Source organism: Gekko japonicus, unplaced genomic scaffold (genome assembly GCF_001447785.1).
Source record: "Gekko japonicus isolate JY-2015 unplaced genomic scaffold, Gekko_japonicus_V1.1 scaffold1538, whole genome shotgun sequence".
NCBI classification, from domain to species: domain Eukaryota; kingdom Metazoa; phylum Chordata; class Lepidosauria; order Squamata; family Gekkonidae; genus Gekko; species Gekko japonicus.
In genome coordinates, this window is record NW_015170327.1 from 126,730 (window position 1) to 154,220 (window position 27,491).

Below are 27,491 nucleotides of genomic sequence, written 5' to 3' on the forward strand. Positions count from 1 at the left end.
CAGGAAGTCCCAATTATGGACACTTGCAAGGTGGAGCTGGCCTACTAATAATCGTGTTAACCCTTGAAGGGAATCAGGGTGCTTTGCCTCACAATCTATTGTGATGTGAAGTTATCTATTTTTCCACCTATTTCCTCCTATAGTTAAATTATCCAAAAACATATCCATTGTTTAACCAATATCCATACTAGCAACAGTGAACAAACATCGAAGTATTTCTCATAACTAGCTTATAAAGTCTTTCAGATATCTAAATAGAATTTGGGGAATAGTGGCATATCATTCAAGAAGCATAATATAATAATAATCTTTCAATTTATTAATCGCTCTATCCTGCAGAGCTGCTGGCTCTGAGTGATTTACAGTTACACATTCACAAGGGACTAACAATGATTCATAGGGGTAAGGGAGGACAACACATATAAATCTTTAAATCGCACACGTTCGCAGCCGATGGGGATTTTGTTTCAGCTGTAGACTAGACATGTTCCAGACAGCATTTTTCCCTCGGCTTGGCTTGATGTCAGCTTTCTCCAGGACTGCTTCGAGTCACAACGCCGCACTGCCACTGCCTGGACGGAACGGCCCATTACAAGCTTCTTGATGCCGAAGAGATCTTTCTAGGCTTCCGATCTTATGAGCTGGACATTCCGTTCGCTGGCTAACACCTCCCCCACCGGGGGGTTTAGTGAGCCCACCCTATCTAAGGAGTGGTACCCATTTTATCTACTCGCCGAAGCTTTCGAACCGCTGGGTGGACAGCAAGCTGGGGACAAGGCTGGTAGCTCACACCAGCATGGGGCTAGAACTGACAGCCGTTCTCTTCAGCACAGATAAATCCTCTGTGCCACCGCTCCCCAAAAAGCATGATAATATTCATTTAACTACATATTCAAGAAATTCTGTTTCTTGAAGGCTTTTTTGTTTAACGTGACTGTTGCTTCATTTTATACTGCACTGTGACTTCTCCCATCAGCCCCAAAATACATATAAACACTTGCTCATTTCTTGCTGATTCTTCTTTGTCAGTATCATGATCATCATCTTTGAGAGCAGCAGTTTCTAGTACCAATAGAAACCATGACAAAGAGAGAGTGCCTCAGGTAGGACTTGGCTGTGTAATTGTGTATTTCCATATTCTAATTTACAACACTTTAAACAGTATCTTAGCCAAAAAATTAAATGCATGCTTAGTGTGAAACAATGATAGTTAATCTTACCCAAGTTGCTCATTTGTTTCTGTTTATCGCCTCTCCAATTGGAGATAAAATGCTTATTGTGATGGCTTAGGTTCAAATGCTTGCTTTGGCAGAACACACTGGGCAAAGAATGATCCACTTAGTATTTATTGGTGTGGAAATGGCAAGTACAAGCATCCCTCGGGCTTCTGCTTCTCTAATAATGTAATATATGATTCCCTGACACGCAGCTCATTCCCTCAGTCTGAGTTCATTTCTATATGAAATCTTAGCCCTTCAGTATGACTTACCTCGGGGGAGTGGAAGCTGCTGCTTTGCCTCTGCTCTGTGAGAAGTCCCAGATCAGTGTGTTACCTAAATTGGCCTAATAATTTGTTGTTTGGGGAAATTAGCTAGCAAGAGGTAGGTAATGCTGGAATCGCCACCTTTGTATATGGGAATCCTTCCCCCAGAGAACTCTCAGATAAATCAAGCTGATGTTCAACTGGTAGAGTTTTTATTGAAAAATAGTAGGAAGTAAAAGTGTACACACAAAGCACACTTGTAAAAGACACAAACAAGAGCTAAGCAAGAAATAAGAAGTAGTAGTGGGGGAAATAGTGGTTTAGGGTAGGTGATATTTACGAGTTTAGTTTCAGGTCCATGGAAGAGAGAAGCCATCAGCGTTTCACTCAATGTGAAGTTGGCATCAAGAAGAGAGAGCACATACTGAAGCTGGGTTCATGTATTTATAGGGAAAATGTACCTTTAGGGCAATATGGCAGGCTTTCCCTAAAGCAATAGCTAAATCTGTTTATAGGAAGGTTCCCAAAGACTGAAACAAATGGTTAATGGTCTTCCCAGAGGGACATTAAAGTACTGAGTGGATCTTGATAGCCCTTCTGGAGCTAGGATATGGCAGTTTGTTTGCTTTTTAATTTTAATTTTTGTTAATTTTATAAATTAGAACAGAGCTTAATAGCAATGTAATAAAGCATTTCGAGAAGTCAGTTCAATACACTTAACCTAACAAACATATTCAATGAAATACCAGTAGTACAGTTGTTCAAGATAGGTAATACTTAGTACAAATACTACATGTGAAAACAGTTTTCATGCTAAATGGGTGATGAATCAAGTAATCAGATAGAGCAGATCTCAATGACCATATGTTAGATTACAACTAGACATTGCAAGAGAAAGTAAAGATTAAAGATAGATCAGTTTAAGATACGCAGGGTTGCGAGGTTGGAGGTCAAAATTTGCAATGAATTCCATGAATGAACACCATTTATCCGCAAAGGATATGGCAGTTGATGTGCATTGATGCAGGATGCATGACACTTCCATGTGCTATGGATATACTAACAGGGGTGTAGGGGCCAAGAGGGGAAGCCAGTACTGGGGATAAAAGAGGTACCATCAAAGTCGGGTGCTGTTTTCCTGAGAAATCCATTGTTAAAATATGCATTGCCCTCAGGAGGAAGAGACTGCAATTCAGTTCCTGAGTTCACTTCCAAATAGTTTTTCTCAGTCATTCCTTGTGGGGTCATCTTTAGGCTAGACAGTACGCCAGATTTAATACCTATCTGAATTGATTTTATATGAAGGGTGTCTGGGCTTGCTTTGTCTCTGGGTGCCAACTAGGGGTATGCAAGGGGGGACCCCCCCCCTGGATCCAGGTATAACAGACCTGAAAAATATTGGTAAATATGGAATATCATCAGAACAATACTGGTAAAGTATTGGGGCTGGGGAAATATTCAGCATTGCAGAATATATTTGGTCTATTATGGTGGTGGGGAGGGGAGGGGAGGGAGGCATGTTTAAATGCCCCTTCCATCCCCCCCAAGCCCCTCTACTTCCACTGGTCAGTTTCACTCCCTGCCAGTCAGCTGTTAGGTTTAGGCCATTTAAACCTAACAGCTGACAGGCAGATGAGAGTGAAACTGATCAGTGGAAGCCCCCTCCCCTCCCCTCCCCTCCCCTCTCCTCTCCGTTCTCTGCCTTCCCTTCCCCAGCTGCCCTGCTGAGGCAGGGCTGGTGAACGGAAGGCAGAGAGCCAAGACATGTTTAAATGCCTTTCTTTCTCTCCCCAAGGCATTTAAACTTGCCTTGCTCTCCCTGCCTTGCCTCCCTGAGTCTCCCCACAGCAGCAGGGGTGCTCAAGGAGGGGAGGGGAGGCATGTAAGCATGCCTGGGCCCTCTGCCTTCCCTTCTCCCACTGCTCCGTGGTGGCAGGGTGTCTGGAAAATGGAAGGCAGAGAGCCTTGGCGGGTTTAAATGCCTTTCTTTCTGAGGCTCAGGGAGGGGAGGGAGCTAGAGCAGGGCAGCTAGAGAAGGGAAGGCAGAGAGCCTAGGCAGGTTTAAATGCCTTCCATTCCTTCCCCAAACTCGGGGGAGCAAAAGGAGCATTGAAGTGGCTTCCAGTGAGGCATTTGAACCTAGCAGCTGTCGGGCTGCCTCGCCTGTGAGCTGTTAGGGTTTAAATGGCCGGTGTGGTTGGTATAGCTGAATGAACCGGTAGCTGAATACAGATCTGTGATCTGTATTTGACTTACAAGATACCCGAAAAATACAGATAAACTGCAAGGTAAGCTCTGCCCAACTGTTAGCAGTCAGCTGTCCCCTGAAGTTGGGTAGTTGGCACTAGGGGTGGGCATTCGGCAATAACAGAGCTGCATGAATACCAGTTTTTTGAGTATTCATTTGGCTCAGTTATTGCCAAATGCCTAGTGCCAACTACCCAAATTCAGGGGACAGCTGACTGCTAACATTTGAGCGGGGCTTATCTTGCAGTTTCTCCCTGTGTTCATTTGATGTGGTTCAGGAATTCTCTTCCCTCTAACTTCTCTGCCTTCCAGCATGAGTACCAAGCTTGGTGGCTATAATGAAGTGGTAGGTTATGGATAGAATCCTGGGCTACACCACATCAACCTGCCAATTTAGAGCAGTGACTGTATTTCAAAATGTCCCAGCTACTGCAAAATATTCCCTAATTATAGTAAAGTAGGAAGAAAGCTTTAATATAACGTTTTCTGTTTCTCTGTCCTTGGTTTTAACTGGCTATGTGCTAAGAGATTTGTACATTCATTCAAAGAAGCAATCTCTCCCCTGCAGGCTGAAATAGTACAGTCCAGAATTCTGTTCTTCCAGGATGCCAAATCATTCTACAAAATGTGTAATGCACCTCTAATCTATAGAACACCCTTCTTCCTCACCCCCTTTAAATTTGACAGCTGCAGTGGCCACAAATTATAAGTTCCTTGGTCAAGTGTCAATTTGTTTTTTCCTTGTAAAGTGTATGAGTGGTGCTATATCAAGATCCATATATCAGTGAAACATGTTGGTAGGAGAGAAGGCAGGTGCAACTGATCTCTGGAACAGTCCAGATTATCGCTCCAATCTTTGAGGAGGTGATCTGTGACACTGAAGTAGGAAAGGCTAATTTAAGTATGGTTTTTTTCCCCTCACAAGTAGGATTGTTTGCATTTTCAGAGAAACATTATTTTAGGTTTGAAAAATACTTTTTGTATTATTGGCAAAAATGTCTATATTTCATTCATAAAATATTGATCTGGCTTGCATTTATGCAGGTTTTGCCGATGACCTTTATTGTTTCCAGCATTAAATACTGAAAAAATAGCAAAAATGGGTTGGGAATTGCCTTTCTTCTTTTGATCCGGCAGAGCTTTTTAGAATTGTTAGGAAATTAAAGTTGACAGTGTTATTAATTGGAAAACAATCCAACCATATTATGAGTGGTGTTAGTCTAATGCTCCTCATAAGTTGGTCCAAAGATGTATTGGCTTTTATATGCGATTAAAAATATGAGGAAACAACATAATTGTTGCATGAATCTATAAAGTGAGGCTTTTTTGAAACTGTTCTCATAATCTGTGGCTTTGCTTTACAACACTTATTTGTGTAAAGACACATCATGCACAAGCACAAAAATCTTCAGGTCCCCATATAGTTTTATTTGCAAAGTAAATATACTATATACAGCGTGAACATTAACTAAACAACTGAAATATAGGGAGGGGCTGTGGCTCAGTGGTAGATCATCTGCTTGGAATGCAGACGGTCCCAGGTTCAATCCCCGGCATCTCCAGTTAAAAGATCTGGCAGTAGGTGATGTGAAAGACCTCTGCCTGAGACCCTGGAGAGCCGCTGTCAGTTTGAGTAGACAATACTGACTTTGATGGACCAAGGGGCTGATTCACTATAAGGCAGTTTCATGTGATTTCATGCTTAGTGAAGTCCAGAAGATTGTTTAAGTGCCAAGCACCCTAAGTGTTCGACAGGGGCTTTATATATGTGGAAAAGCTGTTGCATGCTTGGAAGTTCTCGCTGCTTCCATCTCAGTGGGGAAGGAATGGCAGATTGCTAACTGTCCTCCATATACCCTCCAAGGTGTTACAGGATGCCTCTGGTAAAGTGGCAACATATACATGTATGGGAAGAAACCCATGTGAAATTGTAGGAAGCTTTCCCATACACTCCTACACATGGTACATTTTTCTATTTGCCTTGATGTGGATTTGTATCTCTTACACAAGTGACTCTTACACTGGCCTGTGATTTCATAAAATGGAGAAAGTTGATGGGTTGGTTCCTGGAAGAAATCCTTTATCAATAGAAGACTCTTTTGAGCAGAAAGTCATCCCTTACATGCAGTCCTGTGTGAAATGGTCCTGAGTGACTCTGCTAGAAATTCTAGAGCCAAATTCTGATATCTTGATGTCTTCATTCCTTCTAATCCCATGTGTAATTAAACTGATGGCTTTTTTTCTAAAACATTTATATCCTGCCTTTCCTTAACAGACCAATAGTGCAATCCTGAGCAAAGCTACACCCTTTAAGCTCATTGATTTCAATAGGTGTAACTCAGTTTAAGATTGTACTTCATGACTGCCTACTTCATAACAATAAAATATCATTCACAAGATCCAGCGACACAAAATAAAAGTATTGACTACAGCTCAGTCCAAGGTATTACCAGGTACTTTGCACAAGAACTGAGCTCTACACCATCTCTTTACAGAACATTTCAGAGAAAAATATTTTTTCTAACCTCTAAAAGATTTCACAGAGAAGATCATGCACATTTGGTTTGCTCCTCATTCGAGAGAGTAGTGGCTATAATCAAAAAGCTTGTTCCTGTGGCCACAGCATCCATGCAGCAGTTTAGGACAGGCACAAGTGCTTCTGAAGGCTTAGCTAGAAAGAAAAGCTTATGTGGCAAGTTGAAACATTGGAAGATTCCACACTTCAAGACCCAGAGTGATTACTCTAAATCCCTGATAACATTCTGTATTTGCAAATAATTTGAAACCACCTAGAAGGTTCCAAAAGAGTGGCATGATCTACCTTGTCAAAAGCTGCAGACAAATCTAAGGATTTGAAAGATGGAATTCCTTTATTATCAGAGATTATCCACCAAAGCAACTTAAACTGTTTCAGTCCCATAACAGTCTGAAACCAGCTTGAAATGAGCTTAGGGTAGAAATGTCATTCAGGTATGCTTGGAGTTGCCCGGCTACGACATGCTTGTTCCCCCACCCCCCCCGAAAATTTGAAACAATCTGTAATAGGCAATATATTCTTCCTCAATAAGGCTCTTGCCACAGCCTCCTTAAAAACTAGTGAAAACTTAACTTTCACCAGAGATGATTTAACAATTCTTATAGGGGGCCTCACCACCATCTCTTCCATGAGCTGGTAATTGCCATTTAATGTTTGAGTCCAGTGGCACCTTTAAGAACAACAAAGTTTTATTCAAGGTATGTGCTTTCGTGTGGATGTACACTTCCTCAGGTACCGAATGTGGAAATTATAGTTTAGACTGGAGTCCTAGATCTCCCAGTGTTAATTTTAAGAAAACATACAGTGCAGTCTAAGAACTCTTTCCTGTCCTATTGGATAGATCTGACTAGGATTATGAGTAGATCAGTTTAGGATTGCTTTCATAGTGTATGTTTATTGGTCTCTTAAACTTTTTGAAATGTGCAATAACAGAGGAACTATGGACTATGATAAACAAGTTCAGTATTTAAACTTCAGGTTTGTTCAGTGGTGCATGTAATCAGGTAGCTCATGGAAAAGCAATACTATAGTGTGCACCTACCCAGCACTAGCTATCCAAAGGATAAATCTGAGGACTGGAAAGCAGTAAAAAGTGACATAAATGATTCTGTGCATACCAAGGTTTCTAAGAAAGTAACAGATAATGAAACTGTTCAGTAAATATATTAATAAGTCTTTCTTGATTTTGGAGAACTTTCTTCAAATATGACTACAGTAATAACAGACATTTTTAAGATACATATATTTTAATTAAATATTTTAATTAAATATTAATACTCTGCTCTCCTGAACAAGATACAGATTTTGTAAACAAGGTATTATTTCTAAAGCAGTTAAAACAAAAGAACACAACAGTTAAAACAAAACAGTTAAACAAAAGAACACAAACAGCAACATTAAAAAGTAACAAGGTGAAAGCTATTAAAAGCAAATCAGAAATATAAAATATCTAAATGGCAGTCATACAAGCAGATAAACCATTTGAAAATAATAAAATAAAAGCAGGATATCTTATTAAACATCTTATCCAAAAGCTTAAGAGAATGAAAAAGTCTTTGGCCATTACCTAAAGGATTGTGAATTTGGCGCATGCTGCAGGAGGTGTGAGTGATGTCTGTTATTGCTTCATGGTCCATGCACCAGTTCCAAACAAGTTCACAAGGTGCTTACAGCAACTATTGGGGCTTGTCCAGCTCCCACCTACTGGTGGTGTGCGATAAAGCACCATGCATAGGCTACAGTCATTGTTACCTCGCAGAGCCATACCCCCATCACCATGGTCCACAGAGAGCCTCTGCTGTGTTGCTAGAGCTCTGCTTCAGGTGGCAAAAAACCTAGAATCAGCCCTGGTGAGGCAGTTCCATAATCTTGGTATCACAACAGGAAGAGACCTGTATCCGGTGTGTGCCCACCAAACAAAGCAGGCTCTCTGATGACTGTCTTAAATAGAGATGGGCACGAACTAGGAAAATATGGTTCAGTTCAGTTAGTGGTTTGTGGTGTGCCTGAGTTGTGAGCCACTAACCGTTATGAATTTTTAGGTGCTAAATGAACCAATTTGTTTTGTGAGGTTTGTAACACAGTAGAAAGCCCCCCACCCCCCGGCATGCTAGAAACACCAAGCTTGCAGGGAATCTCCAGCTGACTCTCCTCTACCTGCCCTCCAAGTCTGGTGAGGACTAGATTTATGGGGTCTGCGATATGGCACTGCAAAGAAGGGCCCCCAGGAAAGTGCTTTTCTAGGGAAATGACAGGTATAGGTTCAGGTGTGTATAGAACAGACCCTGTGCAAGCTAGAGATATCAAAGTCACAAGGGGACCTCCCCCTGATGCTCCTCTACATGCCCTCCAAGTTCCTCTCCCCCTGTTGCTTTGAAGTTTGGTAAACATTTTGATTGAGCAGAGACAGCCTGGAAATGTATCCATTCATGAACGGCCAGAAACTCTTGAAAGTTCATGGAAAGTTTGTGAACCATGAACCGGCCAAAATTTGTCATGAGCTTTAGTTCGTGAACTGGTTCAAGCCCATTCCTAGTGCTAACTAGCAAACAGTTTTGTATGGGAGAAGGTACTTGAGATGGACTGCCCTTTTTAAAAGCTTAGAAGTGCTGTACGAACAGCTGAAGGACTGTGGAGGGGTAATTCTTCACAGGAGTAGAGGGCCTTGAGTGACTTGCTGCTCCAAGCAATCCGATTGGTTAGCATCAGCTGAGCAGAGAAAGTCTTGAAAGAGCTGCATGTTAAGGAGAGATTCCATCAGATTTCTGCTTTGACTGAGTTGAGTACTGACAGTTTGATTTCAATGTTTACTGGGAGCCGTTTTACACAGACAGAACTGGGAGAAAGTTGGCAAGGGATTTTGGAAAGCATTTGGGCCAAGGAAAGGGGATAGATCTTCTAGAGAGAGAGAACATTCCCTACCCAGTCAAACAGGGAGTTAGTTCTGAAGAGTGCAGAGATCCCTGGTCTGGTGTGATTAGAAACTGCTTTTAGAAACCTTAAGAGTCAGTTAAGAACTCAAGACGAGTACTGGTGTTTCAAGAAAAGGGATTTGGGTACTAGAAAGATTGTACCAGCCTTCTGGAAACTAAAAGAGTCAGAGAATACTCATAGAAAGTGTACTGAAATGTTTGGGGAAAACACTGGAACAAAAGCCTCTCAGCATCAATATTTAAGTCACTGTGAAAAGCTTAAGAAACTCTCATTAACCTGAAACATAAGAACTAAAGTCTGTGCATGTATTGGCTTTACCTCAGAACCTTCAATCCCTAATTTTGTATGATCTTTCCCTTCTATGTTAAATAAAATATTTTGTTATTTTTGAATTTCAAAACACCTTGAGTGGCAGCCACGTTGTTCAAGTTAAAGGAGGCTCCTGTTTCTTCCCTCAGGTTCCTGGGCTGAGCCAGCAGCCAAAATATTGTACTGTGATAGGGTGGGATAGCCAGAGTTCTTCAGCAAAGGAGAAAATGTATTACTAGGGTGGCTCAGTCAGTAAAAGGGAAAGAAAAATGGAGGAAAAATCTTGCCTCTGAGGGAGGGAAGTGAATGGTGTCATCATAGTACTCCTTCAGGTTCTCTAGGCACAAATTGTGTAGAGTTTAATAAGTAATACCCAGAACTTTTAAACTGGAAGCAGACTAGCAGGCAGTGAAGATGATGTGGTGTAGTCCCTGAAACTAACTCCTGTTAACAGTCTAACTATTACTGTTACATGTTAAATTGGTTGAAGCTCCCAAGCTGTTTTCGAAGGACCATGTAGAGCAAGTTACAGTTCCTTACAACATAGTACTTGAAACCAGTGTCATCTCTGTGAATTGCAGATTTTACATGGTTGGAAAAAATAGGGTAGGTAACATAGATAACAAACATCATCCTGTTATCTCAGTAAATAGAGTTGGCTTAAAAAAATTGTGGAATTTTACCAGCTGTGGCTCAAGTGGTTAAGACGCTGAACTGCAGGCTATGGAAGGTCGGTAGTTCAGCAGTTCGAGACCCGGGTGCCGCATGACGGAGTGAGCTCCCGTCTCTAGTTCCAGCTCCTGCCAACCTAGCAGTTCGAAAGCAAGAAATTGCAAGTAGATAAATAGGTACCACTTCGGTGGGAAGGTAACAGCGTTCTCTTATTCATATTTGCTATTTTCTTGGGTGTCATGTACCATCTATACATCATTTTATAACAATTTTATTTTACATTGGTACATATCGATAGTTTCATAGAATTTTTCCACTGATTCGACTGACTTTCGAACAAGGGAACCTTTACCTTTACCAGCAGTTTTGTTCTCTGTATCATTCATATCGGGGGGGGGGTTGCAAAAGGACAAGAAAAACAATGCTCTGATCAAAGAGTTTTTCCTGTATGATGTTTTCCCTAGTGTACTGAATTCTTCCTTCAGTGTCTTTAATACTTAGATTAACCAACATCCAGGTGCAATTCTCGTCACGTTTAGTAGAAATCATCTTATTACTTGTTCCACTTGGCTGAAGCTTGCATTGCAGCAAACATTTGCAGAGATACCACCATAGGGCATAACAGAACCCTGGTTTTCCTTCTTTCTCCTTCTATGTGAACAGACAAGTGCCACACCAGACTAGTAAAGGAAATACTTCTTTACGCAGAGAGTGATTAAAATGCGGAGTTTGCTGCCAGAGGATGTAGTAATGGCCACAGGAATAGGCAGCTTTAAAGGGGGATTAGATAGATTCGTGGAGAATAGGGGTCTGTAAGTGGCTACAAGCCATGGTGACTCAAGGTGACTCTGAATCCCAGTGCCAGGAGGCAACATCAGGGGAAGGCTTCAGACTCTATGTCCTGTTGCTGGCCCTCCACAAGGACAGGATGGCCGTTGCATGAGTCAGGATGCTGGACTAGATGGACTACTGGTCTGATACAGCAGGGCTCGTCCTGTGTTCTTAGTATGGATAATGAGAAGCCTGTCTACAGCTTCTGTATTTCCATTCAGCCTTCCTCCCTTGCCAAGGAATGTGGCTGAATCTGACCCCTTATGTTATAGTGGAAAACCTGTGGTGTGATTTGTGACACAGTTTATGGCAATAATGAACATTGTAAAACTGTAGGGTTATTATAACCTCTGCTAACTTTACTTGTCTTGGTTTTCTTGCTCAATAGGCTGCTTTATATCGGCTTAGTGGGGACTGGAATCCTTTACACATTGAGCCTGGATTTGCTGCTCTTGGGGGTAAGCTTTAAAGTACCTTTTTCTAGTGGATTTTATGAAACAAGTAGAGGGGGTTTTGTGTTAGTGTTTGAGAACTGAAGGCTGATAGAAGAGTGAAAAGAAGAGATGGTAATCCTATGAATCCACAATAACTCATCTGGCCACTTTTCAGATGCAAATTGTAACTGCCTCTCAGTGTATTCCATTACACTCCTTACAAATCTTGTCAGGTATGCTACTATTCCACAAGATTCCACAGACCTATTTTTGGTTTTTTCTAAGCTAGGGGGTATGACCAGTATAACCTTTATAACTCCTCCCCTTTCAACAGTGGGCCTTCATACCATATCATAAACAATTTTTGAAAGTTCCTTTAGTTTCAAAACTGGTTTGCTATGTGGCATGGGGGCCTTGCTGTACAAGAAACAGAAGCTGAAACTTCCCTTGAGCTTGCTAAATTTCATCTGCAGGCCTTCTGGAATTGCGATTGCATCCTTTGAATTATCAGCAAAAGTAGACCACTTCCTGCTCTGACTATGGAGTATATGGAGAGTTTCCACAATATTGTACACAATTCTGGAGAATGTTAAATGCACAGCTAATTGTTTGGTGACTTTAGATGTTTGTTCTTGGATATTTTTATCAAACATTTTCAATATAGTGGTCATAGGGAGAGTTGTCAGCTATTTTGGTGCCCATCTGAAACTGAGACTATATCTCAATTTGAAATTTGGTGCTATTATATTTATTTCATATTGCAACCATTCTTGATCTACCAGTGTGACTAATTATCGGGACATCAATTATCTGAGATATCCTTTAGCCACATTTGCTGTGTAACTCCCACACACTTATTTACTGTTGCAATCCTGTGTAAACAATTTTTTCATTTGCCTATTTTTGATTACTCCAGTGTTTCCTATGACCATTGGATAAATATTTGTCTGTATGCAAACAAATATACATGATCCTGTCTGTGTTTGTGGTTATATTTGTGTCTAATATAAACATGTTAAGCAGGAAATGAAGCTATTATGTTTGTGCTCTTTTAATAGGATTTCAGAAGCCCATATTGCATGGACTTTGTTCTTTTGGATTTGCTGCCAGGCATGTTTTGAAACATTTTGCAAATAATGATGCATCTAGGTTCAAGGCAATTAAGGTCTGTATGTTTTTATGGGAATAATTCCTTTTTGTTTTTCAAGTGCTGATGATGACTTACTCTCATTCATAGTAGTTGAGAGATGTAGGTGTGAAAAAAGGCATTATAGCAAAGTAAGCTAATGTCAGCTTGACTCCTCATGATTCTTCATTGTTGTTAATTACCTTTTTAAAAAATAATCTCCCAAATAGACCATATTTGTTACATTTTAATTTCACCTTGACTTCTACAAAGTGGATTATGCATTGTTTTTTGCATGAAACTACATGTATGTATGATAGCTATGATAAAGTTACTGTGAATTACTTTAATGGGTGAGAGCCAAAGGTCATTTTCACGGAATGAAGGACATTTCTGTCAGTGGAAAGGGGGGAGGTGGCCATTTTTTTACAATTTCCCTCTCCCTCTGTAGATCCCAGTGTGCCCCTGGCACTGTTCCTGAGGGTTCCCTGTTCTCCCTGCAGGAGAATTGCATTTTATTAGTGGAGCTCCACTAATAGTACTTTGGCTTCAGTACAGTTGTGTTTTATTTCAAAATAAAATAAATGCTTCTCATCTTTCCTTTTGATAGATTCGTTTTGCAAAACCAGTCTTTCCAGGACAAACCTTGCAAACAGAGATGTGGAAGGAAGGCAGCAGAATTCATATACAAACTAAGGTCAGAGCATAGAGTTAAGAATTGTGACAGCTTGAGTAGAACAGTTGTGCAAAGAATGGCATAGTTGTGCATGTGTATACTATAATGTCATTACCAGTTATTTATGCAGTGTCTTCAGTGTGAAAAGGACTTAACAGAATACAAGGAGAAAGATTGCCGCCCTGAGTAGTTCTACAATATGGTATAAGAGAGACAAACCAGAAAGGTGGTGGAAGCAAGGATAAACAGCAGGAAAAGGAGCATTCATTTCGGTTACAGAAGGTTAGGGTTTGTTTCCGTAAGGCATGAAGAGTAAGTGGTTTGCTAGAAGCAGAAGACCGGCTTTGAGAGATTTCAAGGAAGAGTGTGAGATGACATTGTGCAGGTGTTTTGAGAGGCAGTTCTAGGCTTAAGGGGGGATCATAAATGCTACTGATATCTTTGGAGATGAAGCATATGCAGTTGTGCATAACCAATATTTTTATTTCCTGAAAACTTAAAAAGCTATTTGAAAGTTTTAGCCACCACCAGCAGGACTATATGTGTGTTTGTGTGTGTATTCCTGCGGGTGGTAGCTAAAACTCTCAAGCAGCAACTGTCTGTGTGTATATATAATGCAAGTATGACTTTGGTTAGATTGGTTGTAGGAGCCACAGTATGTGGAATAGTAGTACATGGAACAGTAGAAATAGTTCCGTAGTACATCCAGAAACATGTAACAGTGTGTCGCCCCTCACAGTATTTTGAATACAGTTTCTTTGCTCCAGATAGGTTATTCAGTCTCACAAGTTCTCATTAACCAAACAGTGGGACCTGGAAAGAAGAAATAAACTGGCTGCTCTAAACCTTAGGCTTTGGTGCCTCAAATGCTTTCCTTTATAAAAAGCACACTCTGCCTTTGTTGGTGTCTTTTAAAATGCATGTAAATAGAGGTTTTTTTGATACTGCCCTTGGCTTTTAGTCCCTTGGCATCTTTTTAAAATGTGATTCTAAGATCTCCATTTTTCTTCACTGCTTTTCTTTTCCCTTAATGTTTCATAAAAAGGCCATAACAAGCAAGCAAACTTAGAAAATGACTATTGCTTGGGAGTTTTTAAAATAATTTTTAAAGAACATTTTTTTCTATTTAAAAGACAGATTTCAATTAAATAGCTGAAGCTTGTTGAATGCTGGCAGCCTGCCCTTGTTGTGCTTTCCAACAAATAATACTGAGATTCAATCGAACATGTAGCCCTATCATTTAAAAAAATCTACATTTAATATTTGAAATAACTGGAACTGTTTCTGTGGGTTTTACCCACCATTATTACTAATAGTTCTTGTTTTGGTTTTAGGATGATCTGCTTCAGAATTTCTAATTATTTCAAGCCTTCTTTTCTTTTGTTTGTTTAGTTTTTTTAAATAAGATCCTTATGATTTCCAGATTGGAATTGTGAGGTTTAAGATGCAAAGATTTTTTTTCTTTTGCTGCAAAATGTTAATTATTGTACTTGTTTATTGATCTTGTTTCTGTGTTGCCTAAAAACCCATTGACATTGTGGGAAAAAACTTACAGGTCAAAGAGACTGGGGAGGTTGCAATTGCAGGAGCCTATGTGGATCTGACACCATCCTCCAATCAACATTTGACTAAGGAGCCTGTTCAGGTATAGAGAGCACAATTCTTTCTTTTGGGCATGATATATCCAGGGCAGTGGTGGATTGGCCGTGTAAGTTGCCAGGGAAATGTCTAAAGAGACAGACTGCTCAGAGCCCCTTCATCCATCATTGGGGACACAAAAGGAAGAGAGCCAGTCCCTGGCCAACTCAGCTTGCACTGGACTTTACTCTCTTGCCTGAAGAGAAGAGTCAGTTTAAAGGTGGCTTTTTAAATTGCTGGCCAGGAGGGGCAGCCTTCCAGCAGTGGTGCTGTCTTCTTCTTTGTGTCTCTATTTTGTACAAAGAGCAGTTGAGCAGTGAGGATGTTGGTTCAGCCTGCTGCTGCCACACTGAGGATAAAGAGCTGCTATTCCACCTGCCTCTGGGCAGCCCTGCAGGCTGTCCCCTCTCCCTTCTACCTGCAAAGAACACTCCTGGCTTGCCCATGCTGCCTCCCATCTCCTTCTGCTTTGCCCCTTCAGTCTCTATATTGCAGAGATAGGTGGGGCAATGGGAACTAGGAGCTTGGCTCTGCCTACCTGGGCAAGGGACTGGCAAGTGCTGTGGATATAGTGCATTTGACAAAGTTTCTCATGATATCCTTCAGGATAAGCTGGTTAAGTGTGGGCTGGATGGTGCAACTGTTGGATGGATTCATGGTTGGTTGAAAAATCGTTGGGTATGTTTAGCTCTGTGTCTACATGGAGGGAAGTCTTGAGTGGAGTGCCACAGGGCTCAGTCCTATGCCCGGTGTTGTTCAATGTTTTTATAATGTTTTTATAAATGACCTGGAGGAATACATAGAGGGGATGCGTATCAAATTTGCAGATGACATGACGTTAGGTGGGATTGCTAATTCTGAAGAAGACAGAGTCAGGATTCAAAATGATCTAGAACAGTGGGCTGAGACAAATAAAATGAATTTCAATAGAGAGAAGTGCAAAGTCATACACTTAGGTACAAAAAATCATTTGAAAGGGATCTGGGTGTTCTAGTTGATCACAAGCTAAACATGAGCCTGCAGTGTAATGTGGCTGTGAAGAAAACTAATGCAATCTTAGGATGCATTAACAGAAGCATTGTGTCCAGATCAAGGGAGGTGGTAGTTCCGCTCTATTCTGCTATGGTCAGGCCTCACCTAGAGTACTGTGTCCAGTTTTGGGCACCACATTTTAGGAAGGATGTTGACAAGCTCGAGCGTGTCCAGAAGAGGGCAACCAGGATGGTGAGAGGGTTGGAATCCAAGTATTATGAGGAAAGGCTGAAAGAGTTGGGTATGTTTAGCCTGGGAAAGAGAAGGCTTAGGGGGGATATGATTGCAGTCTTCAAGTATTTGAAGGGCTATCATGTAGAAGATGGAGCAGATCTATTCTCTCTTGCTCCGGATTGCAAGACTAGATCTAATGGGTGGAAATTACAAGGGAGTCGTTACTGGCTAAATATCAGGAGAAACTTCCTAACTATAAGAGTGGTTGAGCAGTGGAATGTTGTAGGGCTATCTTTCGGCTATGCTCCTGCAGAGTGCAGGGGGTTGGACTAGATGACCTGTAAGGTCTCTTCCAACTCTAACATTGTATGATTCTAAGTTCCAGCTCCTTCTTTCTACTCTTTGTTGGTACGGGGAGGTGTATTTTCTTGTCTATCCAATGCTGGTGTATCTGGGGGAAAAAACAAACTCTGCATAGGTTGGCTTTTGAACTCTTAAGGAAAACAGGGTGTTTTTTTTGCAAAGATTGTTTTGCAGCCTATGTACTGTTTCCTATAATGGCAGAATAGTTTTGTGGAAGACTCCTAGGCATATCTACTCAGAAGTAAGTCCCATTTTATTCTGTGGGGCTTTCTCCCAGATAAGTGTGCATATGACTGTAGCCTTACAGTGTAAACCCATATACACTTATCTTGGAGTAAACCCCATAGAATACAGTAAGACTTACTTCTGAGTAGACAAACATAGGATTGAATTGCAAGCCACTTCCTTAGCTGGTGATGGCTGAGAAATGGACTATGAAAGCAAGGGGCCCCTGTGATCCATTTTTTCTAGGGCCATTTTTAGCTTCCCAGTGGGCCCCGATCCAGGAGTATTAGGCTTCTGTGATTAACATAAATGCTCTACACTAATGGCCCAACTTCTTCATTAAGAAAGCAAAATTTGTGATCCACCTGAATGACATAAATCAAGCCAGTGATGGCTTATTTTTGGTTGTCATTTAGACGAGTACTATAAAGTTTTGCACAGGACATTGAGGTTCTTCTATCTGTTTGACATTTTCCCCCTCCAACTTCTGAGATTTCAGCAGGGATTGTCCCCATAAACCTTCAAATTTATCCTTGCAACCACAAGTAGTGAAATATGACTTTTTCCAGAATGAAATTAGAGAATTAAAGGGATGCCCTAGCTTGCATCTGACATCAAATGGTATGATTGCATTGAACATGTTCAGCACTATGCAGGGTGAGGGGGGGGCTGAGTGAAATATAAGTTAATCAGTTTAAGTGCTTAATATCTATCCACATTTTTCAAGCTGTTTTAACAATATAACATATGCCCATTATGGGTTGGTCATTCATAGTATTCAAGAGCCTCAGCTGTACATTGATTTCACATAATTTTTCACCTGCTCCAAGCCCTTGCATCTTTGTATCCAAATGGCAAAATATTTGTTTTTTATGTGGGTTTTTTTGCTTATAATATCCTAATAAGAGGCCATAAAATATTAAATAAACATCTGAGACTCTGAGTAAAGGGTAGGGTATAAATCCAGTCCTCTCTCATCTCTTCTTCTCTTCTTTAAGATTAAAAGATAGCAATTAATCTTGTCTCAGAGCTGGTATATTCAATAGAATCTAAGAAAATCAGTGGAAAGTTGAGAAGTCCTTAACTAAGATTTCGCCATATCATTAGCAAGCCACCAACTCTCAGATATAAATCCTCAGGAGGAGTACGAGAAGACATGACTCACATTAAACGTATCTTCTAAGGATTTCTACAGTATGTTTCTTCTAAGGATTTCTGCAACGGGGATTTGAACACTTAAAGGCACTATACAAATGCTGAGTATTATTGGCTGGTATCCTTCTGTTTCTGACAACAGAAGGACACTTCTGTGGAATGCAGTGGGGTAGGAAGCTGGAAAGTCCCATTTTAGCAATCTCCACACATGGATCTCAAAGTATACAAGTATTTTGTTTGTTGTTTTTCTTGCTCCTTTCCCTCAGCCTTGAGCACAATTTTATTTTACATGTTTGACAGTGTAAAACTCACTGCTCATTTTGTAAATAAAAGTTAGTCTTCAGTGAAGCACTTGGATGAGAAAACCACACACATCTTTGTACTTAGAAGGAGCCTTCCATTTAAATAACATACATCTGTGTCAATAAGTAAATAGTGTCATCAAAACATGACTCTAAAATATTTGGGACTTACAAAGTAACTCAAGTAAATATTTTACTGGAGTTCTATCTGGGTTTAGAGAGGGAGCATCAATTGTATTTGGGTCTGAGGCAACAGGTTACTGAGTTTTGCATAGTACTTTGAACAATCTGTTTGATTACTTTCCTTTCTCGAAGTAGTTAGGGATGTTCACATCAAAAATTTCAGATTAATTTTGGACTAATTATTTTGGATCCAGATTTGGGGAGGGCATCCTTTTTGCTATCCCAAATTTTTGGAACTCTCTTTGATGGGTAGTGATTACCATAGTACTTAACATATTCTCAGAAATCCCACTGTTCAGCAATAAGCAAGAGATTAAAAACATAATTAAACATAATTACAATTTCAAATAAGCAAGTAAGGACTTACTCCAATTATCTTGATTGATGAGAAGTAGCATAAAGGGGAATCTTTCTGACCTAGCAGCCTTTCTTTTTTCATCAGAGGGAGGTTTCAGACTTGAAACCTTATGTACGCTAGTAAAGTATATTTAGAAGTTCAAAAATGTCAGAAATAATCTTTAATGATAAAAAGTATCTTTGTGGGATCTGATCCTTTGTCAGAAAGTCATCAGAAAACAACAACAGCCAACAGTCATTGGGAATTTCTCTCTCTTCAGCCAAAGAGTTTAACAAAATGTCTCCAGAAAGTCTCCTTGGCCTATGATTGATTTCCTTCCAGTGTGAAACCCGAGATTTTCAGCAAGCCTCAGGCTAGCCCAATCTCATCAGATCTCAGAAGCTAAGGAGGGCCAGCCCAGGTTAGTCCTTGGACGAGAGACCACCAAGGAAGTCCAGTGTTGCTACACAGAGGCAGGCAATGACAAAACACCTCTATTCGTTTTTTCCTTGAGATCCCCATGGTGGGTTGCCATAAGCTTGCTGTGACTTGACAAAACTTTACACACACACACGCAACATGCTAAAGCCATATAGGTCAATGGCAGAATATTTGTTTTTCGTGTGGGTTTTTTGCTTATAATATCCTAATAAGAGGCCATAAAATATTAAATAAACAAAGAGAGTAGAATTCATCATACGCAGTGAACACTAGAATATAGGGAGCGTTTAGTGTAAAATCCCTCAGGACTTCTTCACTTATGTATTAGGCAGGAGGGTTGCAGAGTGACCTTGTGTTTGAAGAAATTGGTCGGCGCATCAAAGAGCTCGGAAATCAATTGGTGAAGAAAGTAAATGCTGTATTTCAATGGAACATCACTAAGGACGGAAAGACTGCAGTGCAGTGGAGTAAGTCACAGATTTAATTAATTTATGGGATGCATTATTGCATTTCTTAATGAAGTGGGAGCTGTTAGTTACTCAAAGCCCTAGTTTGCTAGGTATGTAGCAACACATTGTTCAGTTGGGCTTATGTATGGCTTTTGTTTATTGCATGTGAATACAGTGCAATTCTATCTCATAACAGTAGAGCTAGGGCTATTAAAATATGACTTTGGCGTAATGGTTAGGAGCACAGACTCTGATCTGGGAGAACCAGGTTTGATTCCTCTCTCCTCCACATGCAGCTGCTGGTGTGACCTTGAGTCAGTCACAAGTTCTATCAGAGATGTTTTTTCAAGAGCAGTCCTCGAATGAGCTCTATCAGCCCCACCTTCCTCATAGTGTGTTTGTTGTGGGGAGGAGAAGGGAAAGGAGATTGTAAGCCACTCTGAGACTCTGAGTAAAGGGTAGGGTATAAATCCAGTCCTCTCTCATCTCTTCTTCTCTTCTTTAAGATTAAAAGATAGCAATTAATCTTGTCTCAGAGCTGGTATATTCAATAGAATCTAAGAAAATCAGTGGAAAGTTGAGAAGTCCTTAACTAAGATTTCGCCATATCATTAGCAAGCCACCAACTCTCAGATATAAATCCTCAGGAGGAGTACGAGAAGACATGACTCACATTAAACGTATCTTCTAAGGATTTCTACAGTATGTTTCTTCTAAGGATTTCTGCAACGGGGATTTGAACACTTAAAGGCACTATACAAATGCTGAGTATTATTGGCTGGTATCCTTCTGTTTCTGACAACAGAAGGACACTTCTGTGGAATGCAGTGGGGTAGGAAGCTGGAAAGTCCCATTTTGGCAATCTCCACACATGGATCTCAAAGTATACAAGTATTTTGTTTGTTGTTTTTCTTGCTCCTTTCCCTCAGCCTTGAGCACAATTTTATTTTACATGTTTGACAGTGTAAAACTCACTGCTCATTTTGTAAATAAAAGTTAGTCTTCAGTGAAGCACTTGGATGAGAAAACCACACACATCTTTGTACTTAGAAGGAGCCTTCCATTTAAATAACATACATCTGTGTCAATAAGTAAATAGTGTCATCAAAACATGACTCTAAAATATTTGGGACTTACAAAGTAACTCAAGTAAATATTTTACTGGAGTTCTATCTGGGTTTAGAGAGGGAGCATCAATTGTATTTGGGTCTGAGGCAACAGGTTACTGAGTTTTGCATAGTACTTTGAACAATCTGTTTGATTACTTTCCTTTCTCGAAGTAGTTAGGGATGTTCACATCAAAAATTTCAGATTAATTTTGGACTAATTATTTTGGATCCAGATTTGGGGAGGGCATCCTTTTTGCTATCCCAAATTTTTGGAACTCTCTTTGATGGGTAGTGATTACCATAGTACTTAACATATTCTCAGAAATCCCACTGTTCAGCAATAAGCAAGAGATTAAAAACATAATTAAACATAATTACAATTTCAAATAAGCAAGTTAGGACTTACTGCAATTATCTTGATTGATGAGAAGTAGCATAAAGGGAAATCTTTCTGACCTAGCAGCCTTTCTTTCTTCATCAGAGGGAGGTTTCAGACTTGAAACCTCATGTACGCTAGTAAAGTATATTTAAAAGTTAAAAAATGTCAGAAATAATCTTTAATTATTAAAAAGTATCTTTGTGGGATCTGATCCTTTGTCAGAAAGTCATCAGAAAACAACAACAGCCAACAGTCATTGGGAATTTCTCTCTCTTCAGCCAAAGAGTTTAACAAAATGTCTCCAGAAAGTCTCCTTGGCCTATGATTGATTTCCTTCCAGTGTGAAACCCGAGATTTTCAGCAAGCCTCAGGCTAGCCCAATCTCATCAGATCTCAGAAGCTAAGGAGGGCCAGCCCAGGTTAGTCCTTGGACGAGAGACCACCAAGGAAGTCCAGTGTTGCTACACAGAGGCAGGCAATGACAAAACACCTCTATTCGTTTTTTCCTTGAGATCCCCATGGTGGGTTGCCATAAGCTTGCTGTGACTTGACAAAACTTTACACACACACACGCAACATGCTAAAGCCATATAGGTCAATGGTTATCATGGGATAACAGAAGAAGAAAATTGTTGCACAGGCTGTGGTTAAGGTTTGATCATAGTATGTAAACATTCCTGGGCTCTTTCAGTCTTGCTATGGGTTGTTTGAGACCTTGTTATTCAGAGCTTTTCCTGTACCAGTCATGCTAAACTATCAGGCTCCCTTTCCTTTTTCATAATCTTAAACATCCTGTTCAAGAGATTAATATATCAGGATTTTCAGTGACAATTAGATGAGGAAATTCAGCTAGCTAAACCTTGTTGTAGCTTTGTCTTAAAACTTCTTCTAATCTTAATGGGTTCTGGGATGCTTTCTTCAATAGGGATGTTGACAAACAATTTCTGTCACAAGCCTTTAGTTAACTCTGATGGTATGGGGCTTTTGACTCTCAGGATCTTCTTCCGCCTGCTTTTGTCTTCAGGTTCTAGTTAATATGAGTTTGCAGATAGATTAACATCTACCAGGCCATTGCTGACAGTGTGCTTTATTCTCATGGCCTTCCTGCTAGCCCCTCTTCCATTGTTAAATTTGTATCACAGCTGTAGTTACCTTGGCTTTGATCTTTCGACCTACCACTTTCCCTATCTTTCTGTGTTATGCAGTTTTTAGTAGCAGACAGCACTAAATCTGCTTTGGTCCCTTGCACTCATTGGTGCTGTTGGTGGTGACTGAAACTTTGTTGTCTTCATCTAATGTCCACAGGGGCTAAATATCAAGCAAAAAAGCACAAGAAGCAGCTCCGAAGGGGAATAATTTGCAATTCTGGTTGATATGGCCAGTAGTTTTCCTTTTTTGCAAATTCACAAATGCCAGAAAAGCTCTTATTGCTTGTGAAATTGACTATAATATCCTCCCTCATACCATTTCATATCAAGCCAGCCTTTTAATTTCATTATTAGCTTTCAGTGGCTGGGATGTGTGAACAGGAATTTATATTTGCAATGGAAGCGAGAGTTCTTTTGCATAAAAGGTAACAGCTCATTGATTAACAATAAGGTTTCCATTACAGACTGCATGGAATGAATCTGAGATCAAATGAGAGATGCATTCACCCTTCCCCTTCTTTAAATCTAGAGGCATACTTGGTGGGGGGATATGTCTCCAATATTCCACAGAGTAAATGGGTCTCATGAAAAGGCCTTGATGTGGTAATTAAGACATGACTGCTTAGCAATTATTGAATGCATTTCAAATGTTCAAAACACTTTGCATACAACAACACTCACAGCACAATTAGAGTTAGAGTTAATTAAAGTTATACCCTTCTAAGCTCATTGACTTCAGTGGACTTAGAAGTGTGTACCTCTGCTCAAGATTGTGTTGTCACACTTGTAATTGCTAAACCAGCTGTATACCATAAAAGTTCCCATCAGCTTAAAGTCTTAATTTTAATAGTGGGGCTATGTCATCATATAGATACTTTTTTAAACCAAGACCATCATACCAGTAAGTAATCATCATCTTATATTCTAATAGTGAAGTGTGGCCCTATCTGTGTATATCTAAATCCATAGATCAGGGTCACAGAGAAAGAAAACAGATTTTATTAGTTGTAGATTTTTCGGGCTGTATGGCTGTGGTCTTGGCATTGTAGTACCTGACATTTCGCCAGCAGCTGTGACTGGCATCCTCAGAGGTATAACACAGAAAGATGGAGTACTCTCTGGGTCTGAAAAATCAGAAATGGGGAGTGGATTTTTTTTGAGGGGGGTCACTTAAAACAGAGGAGTGTTTGTCTGCACATGCACACACAACATACCTCTTTTGGAGTCACTTCTGCTACCATCTGTCTCTCTCTCCCTCCCTCCCTATCTGAGGTAAGAAGAAAGCCATTCAACACAATGGTGTATTAGAGGCCAAAAGCCAAACGTTGGCTGGGTTAGGAACAGAAGAGGCAGCCTCGCCAATTCTCCCTCCTCCACCACCAGCAGGCCTGCATCAAGCTGAAATGCCGACACAGACAGCAACAAGAATTGCTTGAGGAAGATCATCGGCAGAATGGTAGTGGGCAGGCAGGCAGGCAGGCAAACCACCAAGGAGGGGGCAGTGTAGTCAGGCAAAGCAGTGAGGGTGAGGTGGGATGAATACCGTGCAAAGGGGGGGGGGAGTAGGGAGAGCAGGAAACACCAGAGGAGGTGGGAGGAGTTGCTGCTTTCCTCCCTGCTGAGCTGGAAATGGTGGAGGCAGCAGGGGGCTGTAGGAGTTGCCACTCCCCCCTCCACTAAGCTGGAAATGTTGGGAGTGACAGGAGTCGTAGGATGGCCTCGCCTCACAAGTTCCTTGAGGATCCCAGCCAATGCTCCCTCTAAGCTGTGGAGTCCGGTGAGCAAAAATTCTACCTTGTGAGCTACTGGCATTAAAGCTGTGAGCGAGCCATTTGGCTACTGCATAAATGAGTTCGTTCTGGAGCCATCCTTCCTGAGTGAAGACAAAAATGTGTGAGCTGGAGGCTAAAAAACTGTGAGCCAGCTCACACTAACTCAGCTTAGAGGGAACACTGATCCCAGCTTGTCAAGATACCTAATTCTCAGTGTTGTCAAGCCTGAGGCTACTTAAATCAGTAGATTGGAGCCATGAACAGGCAAGACAACTTTTTCAACAAACTTGGGAAAATCCACAACTTTGCACAAAAATCTGAAATCTAAAACACACAAACATATACACACTGTGGGGGTTAAACCCCACCCAATAATAGAAGCAGCAACTGTAGCTTTAAGAAATGAATGGCCTCAGTTGCCATTTCTAGGCAACCACAACAGTATTGCCAGCCTTGGTTTCTGCCAGCAAAAGGCAGGGGCCAGGGGCAGGATAGGAAAATGATGTAAACTCCTTTTAGTCCCCACTGCAGAGAAAGTGAGTATAAATGAAATAATACATATAGCTGTGTTCAAACATTTTAATGGGTTTTTGCTCTCTGTGATGGGGGAAAAGAGAAGGAAACTGCACTGGAAATTTGCAAAATGTGAAAATGAATTGGCAAAACAAAATCTTGCCATAACATACTCCATTGCAAGCAACATGATGCCTGACAGTTTATAGGCCTTGTAGTAGATCATTTTGGCAGTGCATTTTGTGCAGGAAATGAGACTTGGGAAAACAGACACTTTGAGGAATTGTTGGGTGTTTCTAAAGAGAGAGTAGGTAGATACTTGGCTAAGATTTAAGATGCTCCTGAAATGGAACATTTGAAAACAAAACAGTTCTATGAAAGAATCGCGCATTATAACTAAATGGTTTTTTTTAATGCAAAAGACACACCTGCATGCAAAAGACAGCTGTGTATCATATTAAGAAGAAATAATGTTGCTTTGAATCCTATCGCAAAAAGGTTAAATGAACACTGCAATCATTTTTTGCAGTAACTGTTTTGAAAATGTTCATAGGAATTCCCCACCTTCATAAGTCCAGGGCAGCTAACATTTTTGTTCACGGTGTTTCAGTGTCATTGTTTAGTTTTGGAAAGAATCCAGCTTTTCTTTGGATTTGCTGGTACAGATAACAAAATCTTTTTTAAAGCTGTGGACTTCCTTTATTCAAACACAAGAGTCCAGTAGTAAGCAATATATATCATCTTTCTGAGCAGATGTGTTGTTCTCTTGATAAAGGAAGTTAGTAAATTCTGCCTTTCCCTCATTGTGATTCACCAGAGTGCTAATCAAAGATGAGTTTCCTAGGAAGTTTTTCAGTGTAGTCTGTGAAAGTGCTGCAGCGGTCAATCCCATTTTGGTACAGGTATTTATTTTGCTTGGATCATTTTTGCATAATTGTAAGTTGAGTTAGGAAAGTGCTTAAGTGGCTTTAATCGCCTAATTTTTAATAGCAGTTGGGTCATATCCAATGGCTCCCTTCAGCCAATTAAGAGTAATTCCTCAGTCTGAACAAGTCACCTTCCAATGGGTTGCAAAGAGTCGGACTCGACTGTGCGACTGAACAACAACAACAACAACAAAAGCCACTAGATACAGTATATTAATTTTATCATTATTTTGCGAGTTCTAGGTTTCTTAAAAAAAGGTTTTAGGATTCCTCAAGGTTTGGGATCATTTTGTTTAATGCAGTCTCCATGCATACAAATATTTGTTTCTGCATTCATTTGTTTTCTGTGAATAGCAGCCCCCCATGACCATCCCATTCTGTGCCACATCGCAAATTGTTAGAGGAATACATATGCACTTCCATATACCCTTCCACAGTTCTAACCTGTGATTTCAAGAGAGAGAATTTCCCAAATAAATTAATTGCTGAAGCATGTGCCTAGCCTCTTCATTCAGATATTTAATTGAAGCGGACTACAGGATACTGTAAAAATGGAAAATGTGTTTCATACTGTGAATGAAATTTAAAAAATACCTATGTGCTGGGGAAAGGAAGCACTGATAATTCAGAAGATGCATTTTTCTCATAAATCCAGCCACTGAAGAGAAGAGCTTTGGCACAGCAGGTAACTGTAATGATTGGGCAGGATGTGCATAATTAGGTAGATTTTATTACTTCTGTGTTAATAAATTAAAATAATTTAAGAACTTAATGGCTAGAAATCTGCACCAGGTGCTAATGGGAATGATTTCCCCACTTTAACCTGTTACGATCTGGAGTTTCCTAACTGTTCAGGATAACACTAAACTCAAGTCAAACCACTGTTTTAAAATATTTTAAACACATCTGAATTCAAGATTAAGTTAATGAAATATTTTCCCTAGTGAGTATGCAATTGCTTTTGCCTATATTTTTCCATTAAATTGTCTCCCCCCCCCACATAAACTGATGAACAAGACAGAGATAACAAGTACTATCTCCATTTATTCTTGTTTTGTCTTCCTGTTTCAACCTTCCATTTCACTAGCCATTGACTTAAAGAATGACTCTGGAGAGTTATATCAAGGACCTGCCCGAGGCAAAGCAGATACCACTTTTACCTTGTCAGATGAAGACTTCATGGATGTGGTACTGGGCAACATCAATCCACAAAAGGTATAGACCCTGTTAACACTGCAGCAGTAAAGGACTGCCTGTTAACCTGAATATGAATGTTACGGTAACAGGTCTCGTTAACAGATAATTAAAGAAATGCTGAAAAGAACCCCAAAACAGTTATGGTAGCAACATGTTCAATGTTACATGAGTATAACTGTTAGTCATCTTGAACAACATCACTATCATTCCTATTCTGCTAAAATAGATTTCATAGAAAGTTTCATAAGTCATGCGTTATAACTTTGCGCATATGTGGACAACTAAATATGTGCCTCAAGATAGAAATGGGTATCCCTAAATAACTATTGCAATAAGCGCTTCCTTGTTTTCTTCAAATAGAAGGGACAGTTTTGACTATGCAAAGGGATATATGTAAAGTTGTCTTCTCTGCTGATGTGAATAAGCAAGCCAGTATGTGCAGGAGCTCCATGTGAATATTAGAGTTTGTACTCACTTCTGGATCCCAAGTTTTGTTTTGATAAATGTTACCTAGTGGAACTTATTTATGATACAGGACATTTGTTTTCTGATGGGGCTGACTTGACATGCAATAAAACTATAAAGCCCTGACTTGGATAGCCCAGGCTAGCCTGATCTCATCTGATCTTGGAAGCTAAGCAGGTTCGGCCCTGGTTAGTATTTGGATGGGAGGCCACTAAGGAAGAAGGCAATTGCAAACCACCTCTGAACATCTCTTGCCTTGAATACCGCACAGGGTTGCCAAAAGATGGCTGCCACATGACAGCAAAAAACCCAGCAAATCAACTTACAAAAGATAGTGCCTAAGTAATACTTTAAATGAAATGATCCTCAAATGGTACAAGAATGTAAACTGAAATTCGTACTATTACAGCTGGGAAGCCAAGAAAAATCAGAGGG

At 40.3% G+C, this 27,491-nt stretch overlaps 1 protein-coding gene and 1 non-coding gene across 2 annotated transcripts in view; both read left to right on the forward strand.

Annotated features, from left to right (window-relative positions):
- The window catches only part of HSD17B4 (hydroxysteroid (17-beta) dehydrogenase 4), an 82,853-nt gene that overhangs the window by 53,690 nt on the left and 1,672 nt on the right, over positions 1–27,491 (forward strand). The window contains exons 18-23 of the mRNA XM_015418109.1: positions 11,401–11,470; positions 12,505–12,611; positions 13,183–13,269; positions 14,804–14,893; positions 19,427–19,565; positions 26,482–26,609. Coding sequence (XP_015273595.1) covers positions 11,401–11,470; positions 12,505–12,611; positions 13,183–13,269; positions 14,804–14,893; positions 19,427–19,565; positions 26,482–26,609 — 621 coding nt within the window. The remainder of the gene's footprint in view (positions 1–11,400; positions 11,471–12,504; positions 12,612–13,182; positions 13,270–14,803; positions 14,894–19,426; positions 19,566–26,481; positions 26,610–27,491) is intronic.
- On the forward strand, positions 5,221–5,292 carry TRNAS-GGA. The gene has a single exon. It is a non-coding gene; the product is annotated as a tRNA-Ser (tRNA).